The sequence below is a fragment of the Stylophora pistillata genome, chromosome 5 (assembly GCF_964205215.1).
Source record: "Stylophora pistillata chromosome 5, jaStyPist1.2, whole genome shotgun sequence".
NCBI lineage: Eukaryota > Metazoa > Cnidaria > Anthozoa > Scleractinia > Pocilloporidae > Stylophora > Stylophora pistillata.
The window spans coordinates 32,552,633-32,569,568 of NC_142523.1; the positions used below are offsets into that span (position 1 = coordinate 32,552,633).

Consider the following 16,936-nt stretch of genomic DNA (forward strand, 5'->3'; position numbering starts at 1 on the left):
CTGATCGATTTTTCTTACATGGTGTGCTCAGACTGACACTTTTCACCTCGAGCAAGGCTCCGTCGCACGGCCCAAACAACCAAAGCGAACAACTGAGCTTCTTGAATATGTGCGTGTTAAAACACACGAAAAGACTCTCAAGCACACTTCACTCTGATTGGGCAGAAAAACACAAAGATTTTCTGGCACCGATCAGATGACAGAACGACTGCGACCGTTTGGAACTAGTCTCGTAAGATAATATCTCCAGGCTGGGGCCTTTCTGCCCTTAACTTGAAATCGACTCACAGCCCCTGGGTCTCCGAGGATGTGATGAGAATAGCTAGCTCTTTGCTGGTACTCATCTCATAAGTGTGGACAAAGCTTGAACCCTTAGCTTCTACAATGGAATCCAAAGTTTTCCCTTCTGACAGCTGCACATTTCCACCTTGAATAAGGTTTACGAATTTATAGTTATATCGGAACGCTACCCTATAGGCCTTGAGCTTATAAGTTCATTTACTTTTCGTCATTGTTTGCGAAGTATTTCATGCGAAAAAGTTTTAACTTAAAATAACTTATCGAATTGAAGATCTGTGTGTAAGAGCTTATTAGTCTATTGCTGTCTGTCTCTGCTACTTGGCTTGAATGAAAATGTTACCATGTGGATCAGCAACATCTTTTATCTTTTGGTTGGCCCTATTTCTTCCAAAAGGGTCATGGGTGGGCCAATTTCTGCCCGTGTAACCATCAAAATAATAGTAGGTGCTCCTCCAGTACCCACTCAGATAGAGTATCGGCCCATGGTTGGTTTTTCCTGAAAACTTTGAAGGCGCCGGAGATGATTCACGAGGGTCAGCCACGTATTTGATGATCGTACAGTTAATATTACCTTCCCGCCAATCAACCAAGCTGCCAAGTCCCGGATGACACACCAGCCAGTTGTTTATGTTGCTCTTGATGAGGACCTGTCTGCCGAGTTGTTTCCAGAGTGAGAAGTTCATGGCGTTCAAGTCTGTTTCATTTAATGGAGGTTTGTAGAGACAGAAACATCCGCTTTGGCCTTAACCAGCCAATTCGGTCTTGGAGTGCTCGCATTTGAATCATCATTGAAATGATTGTAGTTAGTAAAGGAATAGCTCCATACTAGTGTCCAACCCCTCCATCAGTCTCCATGTCACAGTAAGCCTTGAAAGCATTGGCCTGGAATCCGCCATCAGGATCAATCCAATAAACACCCGAGGATGTAGTAGGAGATTGGCTATGGAGAGTCTGGCACGAGGTTACTGCTGAATTCTGGTCAGAACCAGGGGGCGGAGAAGTATTTTTTTCTGCAACCATAAAATTTACACAATAATAACAACGACTTAATCGCCGAAATTGATCCTGTAACGAATATTAGAGTTGCTGATCCAAATTCAGTTATGAACATCAAAGAAAGAGCCAATGCTAAATCACTGAGCGGTATAAAAGGATATAGAGGTGAACAACACGGTTATGTTTAGTGACATGTACTTTGATAATGATAATGATAATAATAATAACAGTAAAGACTGTGATAAAAGAGATAATAATAATAATAATAATAATAGGAATTTCTACAGTGGCATATCGGCCGTATGTTGATGGCGCTTTACAGCTGAATATTTAAGACCGAAAACTTTGCAGATTAAAAATTACATCAGTAATAAAAGAGAAATATATAGAAGCACAAGTTCAAAATTGGTATCTATAAATCGAAATTAAAATTAAAATTTTTATCGCGATATTTATGCAATATAATTTATTCTCACCGCACTGTAATTAAACTGTTCTTTGAATAAGGTCTATATAGAAGTTTTAAATTTTGAAATGTCATCATGATTATGTATGGGGTCTTTAACTTAACTGGGTTTTTCTTTTCAGTCTTTTTTGGCAATTACTTTGAACTTTCTCAGAAATTAGGACACAGACTCAAAACATTTCTTTTCTATTACCCTCGTCAAAGGATACTACGGCGAACAACCACAAAGACAGTCCAAACCATTCTTAATAGTCGTGTACATGTTGCGATTTTTTGGCAGGTCGTGTTTTGATGATGATCGACACTTACAAATGCTGACAACTTTTCAGTGAAAAAGAAAACCTATGGCAACAATAGACCAAATCTTGAGTGGAAATTATGAACTTGAAAAATATAACAAAAATTGAAATTTATCACGGTGCATCAAAACTTATCTATTAGATGTAGTAGGGTATTTCAGTGCTCTAGTTACCAATATTAAATTTACGTATAACGCACGATCCTTCGCAGTGGATAGCGCTATTTATGCAATAGCGAAGATCAGACCTGAAAAAAATCAGGTCTGTACGGGATTCGAACCACTGACCTCTGCGATACTAGTGCAGCGCTCTACCAATTGAGCTAACAAGCCAACTGGGAGCAGGTCGTTAAGTTGATTCGTAATAAACCCGTGATGATAAATAAAATACAATGAATATATGAAGTTCATATATTTTGAACTGCGGTATTGAATACGTATCATGCACGATCCTTCGCAGTGGATAGCGCTATTTATGCAATAGCGAAAATCAGACCTGAAAAAAATCAGGTCTGTACGGGATTCGAACCACTGACCTCTGCGATACTAGTGCAGAGCTCTACCAATTAAGCTAACAAGCCAACTGGGAGCAGGCCGTTAAGTTGATTAGTAATAAACCCGTGATGATAAATAAGATACAATGAATATATTAAATGAATATAAATATATTACATATCAAAGTCCTGCAGGTTTCTAATGCTATTACCATGACTACTAGGTAAACAGAGTATGGAAACACTGGAAAAGTGGTAATAATCTCTTTCATGATAAAGTAAAGAAACCGAAAAATTTAAGATGCAAAATTAAGAAAAAAGAAAAAAACATGTTGAGAGACAAAGTTAAAACTGGACAGGAAAACACGGCTATTTCGTATAGAACACCTGCCACAGAAAAGTTACCTTTTTGAATGGAAATGAAAAGTAAGGGCTCTTTTTGAAGAGATACTCTAATATGTTATTTATCAACCAATCCTTTCAAACTGATATTTTACCTTTTATTTGTTACATTTGTTACATAGAGCTCCACACGCTTGATAAATTTTTAAGTTGGAACGATCATTTTTCACTTGGAGGGCTCGGTTTTCCTCTGGCATTATGGGTAGAATAATTATCCCCAGAGCAACCATCTAATTAGGAGTAATTAAGGGCTGCCTCAGCGCATGCTCCAATCTTTCATTTCTGGCTTCGATGCTCTTCCACAGTGAATTAGTTAAAAGAATAAAGTGAAATATCAAAATGATACCCTTTTGCTGATAAGTTCATTAACTTTCATAATTTTTTTTTGTCCGATATGGTATCGATATCGTGAGAAGAAGTCCATCACTTATGGAAGTAATGTGACTGAGTAAAAATCTGCTATAGTGTCTTTGCTACTAGAATCAAATGAAAGTGTTACCATGTGGATTTACAACATTTTTCTTTTGGTTAAGCCTGCTGCTTGCGTAAGGATCATGGGTAGGCCAGTTTCTCCCTGTGTAACCATCAAAATAATAATAAGTACTACTATAGCGTCCAGTCCAATAGAACAGCGGCTCATGGCACATGTCTCGATTCGGGGCAAACTTGGATGGGACCAATTTGAGACTTGAGTCAGTCACGTGTTGAACGATCGTACGGCCTTCCCGCCAATCAATCAAGCTGCCGTTTCCGGGATGACACAACAGCCAGTTGTTTATGTTGCTCTTGATGAGGACCTTTCTGCCGATTTCTTTTCAGAGTGAGAAGTTTATGGTGTTGTAGTTTGTTTCATTTAAAAGAGGTGTTGTAGAGAAAGGAACATTCACTTCGGCCTTGACCAGCCAATTTGGTCTTGGAGTGATCGTGTTTGAACCATCATTGAAATGACTGTAGTTGGTAAAGGAATGGCTCCATACTAGTGTCCAGCCCCCTCCATAAGTATCCATGTCACAGTAAGCCTTGAAAGCGTTGGCGTGAGATCCACCATCGAGATCGATCCAATAAACACCCGAGGACGTAGTGGGATGTTGTTTGAGGATAGTCTCGCAGTAGGTTACTGCTGACTTCTGGTGAGAACCAGGGTGGGGGAGAAGCGTTGTTTTCAATAATCATAAAGATGTCTTGTTAGACTTGTCGACCTAAACTTACCCATGAGCATCAAATACAGAACCGATATTCGCCGAAAATTTTGGACATGCAAGTGCAGTGCATTAGTATTAAGATTGCGTAACATGATAATTCATGCTCCTTTTTGCTAGAGAACTCGAATGGGCTAAAATATTAAACCTACTCTCTCCTTTGGATTGATTTGCTTGAATTTGCATCTTCCATAGTAATATAAGTGTCCAGTTGCCTTATCATTACTGATAGACACGTCGACTTTTTTACAGCGTTGGGGTGATACGCATTTGAATCATCACAAAAATAAGTTAGTTTTTATTAGTGATGTAGTGAAAGCTGGAGTGAAGGAATAACTACATACTAAAGTCCAACCTCCCCATCATTCCCCTTGTCATAGAAAGCTTGAATTGCATTAATACGAAAAGGTATATGATATAAATACAGATATAGTTTTATAGATTATCTGCCTAAAGATGACAGAGTCAAACAAGACTGAAAGAAGGGGAGAAAAGTTTGACTTACGTTTTTCTTCCAAAGGCAACTGAATCACTGCGCAACAAACAGAGACCTTTCTGAACCGAAAATCGGCACCACTAGTGTTAATTGTAAATTTGCTTCTTCCCTGATCTTCGTCTAAAGGTCTATTTTTCTACTTGAGTAGAGCAAAACAGCTTTGACATTTTTTTTTCTCTTAACAGTACGTTTCCAATTACTCCACAGATCAATTTTGACATCTCAATGAAATACACAATTCCTGCAGGTTTATGATGCAATTATCATAACATCTACATAAACAGAATAGAGAAACACCGGGAAGGCTGCAATGTGCTCTTTGATCCCACAATGAAGAAACCATTAAAATTGAAATACGTGGCTAAAATGGGGACACATAATAGAAATTGAGAATAAAAACTTAGTGGCCTTCTATTATATTATATATCTGGCATGGAATAATTGCTTTTTTGAGTTTAAAGCAGCGAAAAAGAAAAGCCCAATGTCTGTCCTGAAACAAAGTCACCATCAGACCTCATAAACATATATATAATAGGACGGAGGTAGATATTTTTGAATATTTAAGTCAAATATGCTAAATTATTTTTAAAGATGATGCTTTTAAATACGCGAAATTTAATTTGCTAGTCATTAACAGCCCTTTCAAACTTAAGTTTTACTTTTATTTGTTGTATTTATCACATAAATATTATAGTAATACAAGTTTTAATGACTTTTAAAAGCTTGAACAAAGATGACTCCATGTATTTTCTAACCTTCGATTCCTTTAAGTCACTTTATCTAGCTATGGTCAGATGAGTCAAGTTCACTTAGTCTATACCTTTGGTGTTCTATAAGCTGTACTGTAAACTGGTTCAAGACTTCCACTACCGCCACTCGTCCCGTTTAATACAACTAATAAAGAAATTACTTACCTGATTTTAAAAGGGGTACGTAATTAAAAGACTCAAGAGGCTGAAACCCAAACCCTATTGAGCAGTACCTACTTGATTACGTCAAATACGGATAAGGTATTAGTTGAGTGTGGAATACACCAAAAATAATCACAATGAGAAATCGTAACAGCCAACCAGAACAAAGGTTACATCATCATTGGCCAATAAGAACTTAAAGTGAAAAATAGACACTGCGAAAGGCGCGGGAAAACGCTTGTAGCCAGATGAAGATTAGTTTTGTATTGCGTCCAATTTTTTGAGAGGATGTCGAGAGTTTGTACACCAATCAGAGAGCGTGAATTAAAGGTAAAGCAAAACCTCTGAAATAAGTTCAACATTGATTGATTGATTTCCACAAACGATTGAAAATTGCTCTACTTAGCTGGGTGCAGCTATATATCTAGTTTTGTGGCTCGCTTGAGCATTGTAAATATTAGCGGAACAAACAGTCATTTTTGAAACATCAAGACCTTAACACTGTTTAAACAAGAAAACAAACAAACAAACAAACAAACATAGAAAAATAATTCAAAAAAGGAAAAAATGTAAGAAATCGCAGACATAGTGAGCAAAAACCTCATTAAGTCAAAATCTCGCTAAGTGATTTGAATTATCAAAAATTCGATTGAATAATAAACTTCTGAGAGATTATCTAGTGTCTTTACATGATGAATGTAGCCAGTGCTTTGTTTGTGTTCATCCGTTAAATGTGGATCCGGAACTTGCTCGAACCTTCAGCTTTCGAAAATGAAACGCACTAACACGCGTTTCCTTTTAAATAACCTTTTTAATAATCTACAACAACATTTCTTAGCAATCACATCAGCAGGTTAACAAACGCGTCGCTGAGCATACAAGACAACCATCTTACTCTAACACAACTAAGATCATAATCACCATTTTCCCGTATCTTATAGTGAAATGTAACAACAACGAAATCATTATCTACAGTTTCCGAGAGAGCCTCCAAACTCTGATCTAATATTCTCCCTTTTGGTAGCAATACTTTTCCATTGTGTAATTAGATTACTAATAGAGCAAGATGCTTTCACGTATACGTTCATCAAATGTCGTTTCTTTGTTAGGTAATGTAATTATTCTGAGCGGAAATGTTAATTACTTCTGGAAGATATATGTGTAAGAGTTTCTTAGTTTATTGCTGTCCGTCTAAACTACTCGGCTCGGATGAAAATGTTACCATGTGGATCAACAACATTTTTCTTTTGGTTCGTCTCATCTCTTCCAAGAGGATCATGGGTAGGCCAATTATAGCCCTTGTAACCATCAAAATAATAATAGGTGCTGTTCCAATACCCACTCGAATAGAGCATCGGCCCATAGTTGGTTTTTTCTGAAAATTTGGAAGGTGCTGGAGATGATTTGCTAGGGTCAACCACGTATTTGATGATCGTACAGTTGATATCACCTTCCTGCCAATCAACCAGGCTGCCACGTCCCGGATGACACACCAGCCAGTTGTTTATGTTGCTCTTGATTAGGATCTGTCTGCCGAGTTGTTTCCAGAGTGAGAAGTTCATGGCGTTGTAGTCTGTTTCATTTAATGGAGGATTTGTAGAGACAGGAACATCCGCTTCGGCCTTAACCAGCCAATTCGGTCTTGGATTGATCGCATTTGAACCATCATTGAAATGACTGTAGTTGGTAAAGGAATAGCTCCATACTAGTGTCCAGCCTCCTCCATCAGTCTCCATGTCACAGTAAGCCTTGAAAGCGTTGGCCTGGGATCCACCATCGGGATCGATCCAATAAACACCCGAGGACGTAATGAGAGATTGGTTATGGAGAGTCTGGCACGAAGTTACTGCCGAATTCTGGTCAGAACCAGGGGGTGGAGAAGTGTTTTGTTCTGTAAAAATAAACATGATTAACTTGACCCACAACGTTATGAGAAATTATGGAGGAGGGTTAGAAAATGGTGGACTCCAGAAGCGGTGGAAATTACAAACCAGAAAAATGTAAAACTTGAAAAGGCTCAAGTGACGGTGAATAAGGGAACATATATATATATATTTATGTATGTATATAGGAGAAGTAGTGTGGCACACGAGGACGGACAACTTCGAGCGAAGGAAGACATACTCAATAAAAAGTCTAAAAAGTTTAATAAGAAACGTTTCGGTCAAACGTTTCGGTCAAAAAACGTTTCGGTCAAAAAATGTTTCGTGTACTACAATATTGTAGTACACGAGAGGACGGACAACCTCGAGCTAAGAAAGACATATACTCAAATAAAAAGTCTCAGAAAGTTTAATAAAAATGTTTCGGTCCGAGACCTTCATCAGAACTGATAAAAGAAAGCTGATGAAAGCAGATTCGCATTTATTTGGTAAGTTTTTGAACCACTGCAGCACAGAGGATGTGCTCTTCCATTGATTAACGCCTGTTGCATTTACAAGTTTCTGTTTAATATTTTCGAGAATTTTCTTGCTTATTTTTTCCAATTTCCTGTTTTGATGGGTTGATCAAACGACAAGTGGGTCAGTTTCTACGAAACATCCCCGAAGCAGTTAATAAAAGACTTTCTGAAATCTCCTCTGACGAAGACATGTTTAACAAAGCCGCACCTCCCTACCAAGACGCGTTACACGAGAGTGGCTACACATACAAGCTGCACTTCACTGAACCGGAACCGCACCGACCGCACTACCAAACCAAAAGGCGAAGAAACATAATTTGGTTTAACCCACCATTTAACAGAAACGTCCAAACCAACATTGGCAGAGCATTTATTAACCTTATTGACAAGTGCTTTCCAGTCACCAATAAAGTGACGAAAATTTTCAATAGAAACACCATTAAACTGAGCTACTCATGCACACCCAATATGAAACAGATCATAGACGGGCATAACAAAGCCACGATCAGGAACGCAAAAATGTCCGAAGAAAGCCGCCCCAAAGATTGTGCAACTGCAGAAACGAAGACGAATGCCCTTTAGGAGGGGAGTGTTTGCAATGCGAGGTTGTCTACCAAGCCACAGTCGCTACAAGGAAAGAAACTGACACGTACGTTGGCCTCACAGCGACAGATTTTAAGACTAGATGGCACAACCAGCGAATGTCGTTCAACCACGAGAGATGGAGAAATGACACAGAGCTGAGCAAGTACCTGTGGAAACTCAAGGAGAAGAGGGAAGACTATTCGATTTCATGGAAAATTATTGCTAGGGCTAGAGCATATTCCAATGCCACAAAACGTTGCAATTTATGCCTCACTGAGAAATTTTTTATCTTGTCTTATCCACATGAAGCCTCTTTAAACAAGCGAAGTGAAATAATATCCAATTGTAGACATCGACGAAAATATATTCTCAAGTAGTAACGCTATTATCGGCGCGCGCACGGTTTTCAAGATTTGAATTTTTTAAACAATGTCATGTGATCATGTTGCTGAGTTAGAGTAAACCGTCACGATGCCTCAGTGTGTATGGAGTTTGACTGATGAGTGGATCAACTTTTGTTGGTCTACGAAACAGGCTGTATTAAAATCCATATGTGCGTAACTTGAGTAGTCCATTTGCTACTTTAATCGCTCCTTCATTATCGAGCACTGTCCTGGATCCAACGTTACCTATTTCGCAATAGGCAAAATAGGCAACTTGGACTACTCAAGTTACGCACATATGGATTTTAACAAATTTTAACAGGATCTTTTATATATTTTATATATATATTTTATAAGTGCGTAACTTGAGTAGTCCATGTGCTACTATATATGTATATATATATATATATATATATATATATATATATATAACTAACTGCAGACAGTACTGTTTCGGCCTTCTGGGCCTCATCAGTGCAGTGCTAATGCTAGGATGGGGGAGAACCGAGACGGTCACCCCATATATATATAGCAAGTGTAAAACGATGAAACATGAAGCAAACTTCTAACTGTTCCAGCTTTAATGTGGCGACGTTTCGGCCTTCGGCCTTCTTCAGGTGAAACGTATTTACATGAAAACTAAAAACTAAAAGCTAAAAGCCCAGTTTTTAGTTTTTAGTTTTTATGTAAATACGTTCCACCTGAAGAAGGCCGAAGGCCGAAACGTCGCCACATTAAAGCTGGAACAGTTAGAAGTTTGCTTCATGTTTCATCGTTTTACACTTACTTGATATTTTCATTGAAACGCTGTATCCTCCGCGGATCCTTCTACTGCGAGCTCATCGTTTGGTTTACCTTTTTACTCTGTTTATATATATATCTTATTATTAAAAACTGGATCATTGGATAATGGAATTCACGACTTTTCATTGGCTTAGCCATTATGGTATCTAAGCCAATATACCATAAACTACGATATGGTAAGCGTACGTATAAGCTTATAATTGAAAGGGAGCTAAAAATGTAATAAAATTTAATAATTTAATGTAGCGTTTTTAATTAAACAATTATTCCACTCGCGTTTGTTGGATATGAGATGATTATAGCCAACGAGGCGCGTAGCGCCGAGTTGGCTATCTATCATCCCATATCATTGAACGCGCGCTCGTGGAATAATTGTTAATTAGACCTTTTGTTGTGGAGTATCACTGAGTATTTTTAAGAGTTGTGCCATATTTTGACGAGCCCGTATGGCGAGTCAAAATACGAATAACGAGCAAAAGTACTCAGCGATACTACACAACAAAACGTCTAATAAGTTATTTATTATCCAACATGCCAAATTTTTATTTCAGTGCGGGCGAATTTCGCAGATATTTATTTACAAGGAGTGCGTGACAGAAGTTGGAAAGCGGAACGGAATTGGCGCGTTGTCTTGTTCCTGTTTCTATTTTCTTCAGTAAATGAAGAAGTTTCCTGGTTGTCTAACTTTTTTTCTTCGTTCGATTCATTTAATAAACTTGGATCTATATTTGCCAGCCATTGCGACTCTTCGTCGTCGGAAGTATGATTCACATTCTCCGTCATTTTTTTTTTTCGTAACTTCAATCCAATTCTTCGCTTGCGCGATACGAGAAAACCTGTCTAATCGGTTCTCTGGAGTACAAATACCGCGTGATACTTGTGCTCGTCTATGGCGTTATTTGTACTCTACGGAGTGTAGTTGGATACAATGAATATATGAAGTTCATATATTTTGAACCTCATATATTCATAATTACGTATGATGCATGATCTACTGCGAAGGATCGTGCATCATACGTGTAGTTGAATAGTAAAAACTGATATTCTCTTGTAGTGGATCAACACTTATCTGATCAAATATAACAGCTATTTATATTAGTCCTCTGGTTACCAGCATAAACAATGATTTAAAGCTCTCACCTGGGTGGGGACTGGTTATTTTCGGGTTAGGTTTAGGGTTAGCGTCGACCTGTATTGGAGTTAAGTAAAACATATCAGTAAATATCCATAATTCATGCCATGCCCAGGTATGTATACGGAACTGGTATAGTTTTATTGTAGAATGTGTACTTAGTTGCTTTTGGCTTCCGCTGACAACTGAAAGTTTTTAAAACGAATTTCCTTTGGCTGTCGTCTCCAATTTTTAAGGCTAGCCGTAATTTAGTCAATTTTATAAATATGAGATCAAGCGAGTTCTGTGGTGGTTTCCCTTCTTTTACTTACAACGCACTGTAAATTTTAGGCCCAGGTCGTTTTGGTAGTTTGTTGAACTGAAACTAGCTTTTGTGATGTCTCTCTTTCATGAAATAACGATAGAAGAAAACATTTTTGCTTTGAAAATAATAAAATTTTCCTCGGATGGGAAGGAACGATAGTTTAACTGGTACATTATCATGCATAAAATATCTGATGAGAGTTAGCATGAGTTTTTATTGGTGACCATGAAATATCATGATCGATGCCAAATACCTTCGTTAAATAGAAAGAACCATCTCGCTGTAAAAGCCGCCCAGCTGCTGAACTTGCCTCTATCTCGCCGCGAAGAAGATAACAAAGTCCTTGGTTCTTCTGAAAATTTGCACTTCTGCAAGAAGCTTGCCTCGCACACAAAACAGAACAGGAAAGCAAGTAATCAGTTTTTATGGACCAAAAGAGGCTCTCTTCCTTGTAGCTGAAAAATGTGTTTTCTTTGATTTTAAAGAAAACGCCATTTTCAGATCCTTCAGTTGTCTTTGCCGCTAAGAACAAGACGAATGCAAATTGGTACCTCACTTGCAGTAACATCTGTCGAGAGAATCTTATTATTAATTATTAATTATTAATTATTAATCTTAATACAAATTATTAATTAGTAAATTTAAGAAACATATAAATTACCTACCTACAGAAAAAATAGTGAAACAAGACAGAATGGGAAAGAAGTTTTAGCCCACCCTTATCTTTTGTTGGCAAAACACTGCGCGACACAAAAACCTTATTGAAATGATCTGCATCGCTTGTATGAATCGTAAACTGAATTTGATGATTCATTAATCTTCGTCTGAAAGTCCCTTTCTCTATCATTGGGCAGAATGCCTGTTGTTGTTGCGACATTTCCCTGAGAGGCGAAAGTTTTATAGATCTGCTAGATTAGCAGGGAGGCGTAATCTTTGTATGATTCGCTTACTGTATTCTTGACCGGAAACGCTCCATTGTATTGTCAGTCAGACAAAATTTTAAAAGTTATCAACATTTGAGAAGAGTTTAACTATTTTCAACGGCCAACAACGAATAAAATAAAAAAGCCTGTAACTTATGCAAATCTATCGAAATGCGACATAGAATCCAATCGACAGGTGCTAAGAGTAAAACCTCTAACACATAGTCTTTTTAACTTAACGTTTACTTGCGCATTTTGAGTGTCAGTCTCTTGACAAAAAAGGTTCCTTCACAAAATTGTAAGACACTTTCCCTATCTCTGGATATTTTAATCCTTATTTTTTTCTTTTACCTGCACTATGATTTTACACTTTCAATGCATTGTTTTACGACTAAATGCTTCAGCGAAACAAGTGAACGTGCCAAAATGATTTAACTCTAACGATCAGTTAGATCTTACTGAAATAGTAGCGTTAATTCATCAAGCATTAATTACAAGTAAAGCAAAGATAGGCGAAGTACTCCATGAGTTGTGCTCAAGGTGCTTATGTGCAATGAAGATTGTATTATCACAATCATTATCTAAAGTTCATCGAAGCCATTCCTAGACCAGAATTAGAAAATAAATTATTAATTAGTAAATTTAAGAGACATATAAATTACCTACCTACAGACAAAATAGTGAAACAAGACAGAATGGGAAAGAAGTTTTAGCCCACCCTTATCTTTTGTTGGCAAAACACTGCCCGACACAAAAACCTTATTGAAAAGATCTGCATCGCTAGTATGAATCGTAAACTGAATTTGATGATTCATTAATCTTCATCTGAAAGTCCCTTTCTCTATCATTGGCAGAATGCCTGTTGTTCTTGCGACATTTCCATGAGAGGCGAAAGTTTTATAGATCTGCTAGATTAGCAGGGAGGCGTAATCTTTGTATGATTCGCTTACTGTATTCTTGACCGGAAACGCTCCATTGTATTGTCAGTCAGACAAAATTTTAAAAGTTATCAACATTTGAGAAGAGTTTAACTATTTTCAACGGCCAACAACGAATAAAATTAAAAAGCCTGTAACTTATGCAAATCTATCGAAATGCGACATAGAATCCAATCGACAGGTGCTAAGAGTAAAACCTCTAACACATAGTCTTTTTAACTTAACGTTTACTTGCGCATTTTGAGTGTCAGTCTCTTGACAAAAAAAGGTTCCTTCACAAAATTGTAAGACACCTTCCCTATCTTTGGATATTTTAATCCTTTTTTTTTCTTTTACCTGCACTATGATTTTACACTTTCAATGCATTGTTTTACGACTAAATGCTTCAGCGAAACAAGTGAACGTGCCAAAATGATTTAACTCTAACGATCAGTTAGATCTTACTGAAATAGTAGCGTTAATTCATCAAGCATTAATTACAAGTAAAGCAAAGATAGGCGAAGTACTCCATGAGTTGTGCTCAAGGTGCTTATGTACAATAAAGATTGTATTATCACAATCATTATCTAAGTTTATCGAAGCCATTCCTAGACCAGAATTAGAAAATAAATTAATAATTAGTAAATTTAAGAAACACATAAATTACCTACCTACAGACAAAATAGTGAAACAAGATAGAATGGGAAAGAAGTTTTAGCCCACCCTTATCTTTTGTTGGCAAAACACTGCCCGACACAAAAACCTTATTGAAAAGATCTGCATCGCTAGTATGAATCGTAAACTAAATTTGATGATTCATTAATCTTCATCTGAAAGTCCCTTTCTCTATCATTGGGCAGAATGCCTGTTGTTCTTGCGACATTTCCCTGAGAGGCGAAAGTTTTATAGATCTGCTAGATTAGCAGGGAGGCGTAATCTTTGTATGATTCGCTTACTGTATTCTTGACCGGAAACGCTCCATTGTTTTGTCAGTCAGACAAAATTTTAAAAGTTATCAACATTTGAGAAGAGTTTAACTATTTTCAACGGCCAACAACGAATAAAATTAAAAAGCCTGTAACTTATGCAAATCTATCGAAATGCGACATAGAATCCAATCGACAGGTGCTAAGAGGAAAACCTCTAACACATAGTCTTTTTGACTTAACGTTTACTTGCGCATTTTGAGTGTCAGTCTCTTGACAAAAAAAGGTTCCTTCACAAAATTGTAAGACACCTTCCCTATCTTTGGATATTTTAATCCTTTTTTTTTTCTTTTACCTGCACTATGATTTTACACTTTCAATGCATTGTTTTACGACTAAATGCTTCAGCGAAACAAGTGAACGTGCCAAAATGATTTAACTCTAACGATCAGTTAGATCTTACTGAAATAGTAGCGTTAATTCATCAAGCATTAATTACAAGTAAAGCAAAGATAGGCGAAGTACTCCATGAGTTGTGCTCAAGGTGCTTATGTACAATAAAGATTGTATTATCACAATCATTATCTAAGTTTATCGAAGCCATTCCTAGACCAGAATTAGAAAATAAATTATTAATTAGTAAATTTAAGAAACATATAAATTACCTACCTACAGAAAAAATAGTGAAACAAGACAGAATGGGAAAGAAGTTTTAGCCCACCCTTATCTTTTGTTGGCAAAACACTGCCCGACACAAAAACCTTATTGAAAAGATCTGCATCGCTAGTATGAATCGTAAACTGAGTTTGCTGATTCATTAATCTTCGTCTGAAAGTCCCTTTCTCTATCATTGGGCAGAATGCCTGTTGTTCTTGCGACATTTCCCTGAGAGGCGAAAGTTTTATAGATCTGCTAGATTAGCAGGGAGGCGTAATCTTTGTATGATTCGCTTACTGTATTCTTGACCGGAAACGCTCCATTGTTTTGTCAGTCAGACAAAATTTTAAAAGTTATCAACATTTGAGAAGAGTTTAACTATTTCCAACGGCCAACAACGAATAAAACTAAAAAGCCTGTAACTTATGCAAATCTATCGAAATGCGACATAGAATCCAATCGACAGGTGCTAAGAGTAAAACCTCTAACACATAGTCTTTTTAACTTAACGTTTACTTGCGCATTTTGAGTGTCAGTCTCTTGACAAAAAAGGTTCCTTCACAAAATTGTAAGACACCTTCCCTATCTTTGGATATTTTAATCCTTTTTTTTTTTCTTTTACCTGCACTATGATTTTACACTTTCAATGCATTGTTTTACGACTAAATGCTTCAGCGAAACAAGTGAACGTGCCAAAATGATTTAACTCTAACGATCAGTTAGATCTTACTGAAATAGTAGCGTTAATTCATCAAGCATTAATTACAAGTAAAGCAAAGATAGGCGAAGTACTCCACGAGTTGTGCTCAAGGTGCTTATGTACAATAAAGATTGTATTATCACAATCATTATCTAAAGTTCATCGAAGCCATTCCTAGACCAGAATTAGAAAATAAATTGGTAGAACACTGGAGAATGCCTCTCGTGTTAAAACGACAACTCAGAATCAAATGAAAATGATCATCATCATCGACGAAGATTAATTATACACAGCAGCTCATCAACAATTTAACAACTGAACTATACAAGTATGTAGCATTATACAGTGATCAGAATGATACCAGGACAAAAAAAAGAAGTAATTCATTTCTCAATTTGTAATTTAGTCAATTTTAGACGACCTAAATACGGCTGTGAACATCAAACAAAGAACCAATACAATCACTGAGCGGTTTAAAAGGATGTAAACCTTACCGATCGGCTTACGTTTTCTGACATACGCTCTAACTAGGATTTCCCTTATTTTTCATAATTGTCTTGAGTTGTCTCAGACAAAAAGGATTCAGAGTCGAACATTTCTTCCCCATTAGCCTTGTCAGAAAATGATATTATCGGTGAACGACCACGGGGACATTCGAAACCTTGATTATAAGTAACTGTTTACACGTCCCGCTTTGTTGTCTTGTTTTAACGACGATCGAAACTTAGGAAACGATTGACAAAGTTTCAAGGTAAAAGAAAACCTAAAAATGGCACAAAAGGTTAAAAAAGAAATTGAAGTAGGGGTAGAAAATTAATGACACTAAAACGTGGTACAAATGTTGAACTTGAAAAATGTAAAAGATTCGAGTTCACCTGGTGCATCAAGACTCATCCACTAGGCATATAAAGTACTTTTAAATTACATCAGTGCTCTGGTTACTAATGTTAATAATACTGAATTCGTGACTCTCACCTTGGGTTGAGCTTGTTATTTCTGGGAGGTCGATCTGAATTGGAGTTAAACAAGGCACATCATTTAGAATCGCATCATTGAATAAAATCTCGCATTCTGATTGGTTAACGAAGCGAGGTATTTAGCGTGGAATTGCGAGTTGAAAACGAGGCTAAGTGAAATTGCTTAGTATCTACGTCACTAAGCATAACAACTATCGTTTGGTTTTTGAGTCAAATTAAAATGTTTTCAAAACCGTTGTTACCTTCTAATTAAAGAGAAAAAACAAACAAAGCGTTTTCAAAGTGAGCCGGAGGTTCTTCCTTGTTTTGAACTGAACTTCAAATTCTTGGAGAGGCATGAAAAACCTCTTTCGCTCGCGACAACCCGAAAGCGAGAAAATCCTGTGAACACGGCCTAGAAAAAACAATCTCCGAGCTAACAGGTCAGGTCAACCCGGGTTCAATATACATCTGCAGCCATAATCTTTTAGAGAAACAACAAAGGATGTCAAGCAAGTTGGATGGGTTTTCAGTCGTACCACTACGACTGTCACAGCTGCCAACGCCAGCGACGGTCTACGCACTAAGGCTTTGCGATAAATTTATGTCAACAGCCTTGCACTTCCATCAGTAGTTGGCAATAACACAACATCAATGAATGACGGCTTTGGTGATCTAGCAGTAAG

The 16,936-nt window shown here is 37.2% G+C and overlaps 1 protein-coding gene and 2 pseudogenes across 2 annotated transcripts; all 3 read right to left on the reverse strand.

Moving 5' to 3' along the window:
* Window positions 1-614: 614 nt before the first annotated feature.
* LOC111343552 (uncharacterized) lies at window positions 615-1,320 on the reverse strand (annotated as a pseudogene).
* Window positions 1,321-3,438: 2,118 nt separating this feature from the next.
* LOC148731513 (uncharacterized) lies at window positions 3,439-4,098 on the reverse strand (annotated as a pseudogene).
* A 2,255-nt stretch (window positions 4,099-6,353) lies between these two features.
* LOC148731514 (uncharacterized) lies at window positions 6,354-16,459 on the reverse strand. Of its 2 annotated transcripts, none has more exons than XM_088761492.1 (4): window positions 16,270-16,459; window positions 11,425-11,752; window positions 10,876-10,924; window positions 6,354-7,453 (listed from the first exon to the last, which is right to left on the reverse strand). In XM_088761492.1, exons 2-4 carry the CDS (start codon window positions 11,737-11,739, stop codon window positions 6,759-6,761), a joined length of 1,059 nt encoding a protein of 352 aa, XP_088617618.1. In that variant the 5' UTR covers window positions 11,740-11,752; window positions 16,270-16,459; the 3' UTR covers window positions 6,354-6,758. The 2 variants fall into 2 exon arrangements, with proteins under 2 accessions (XP_088617618.1, XP_088617617.1); XM_088761491.1 differs by having other exon boundaries at window positions 11,425-11,739; window positions 16,270-16,458.
* Window positions 16,460-16,936: the final 477 nt, after the last annotated feature.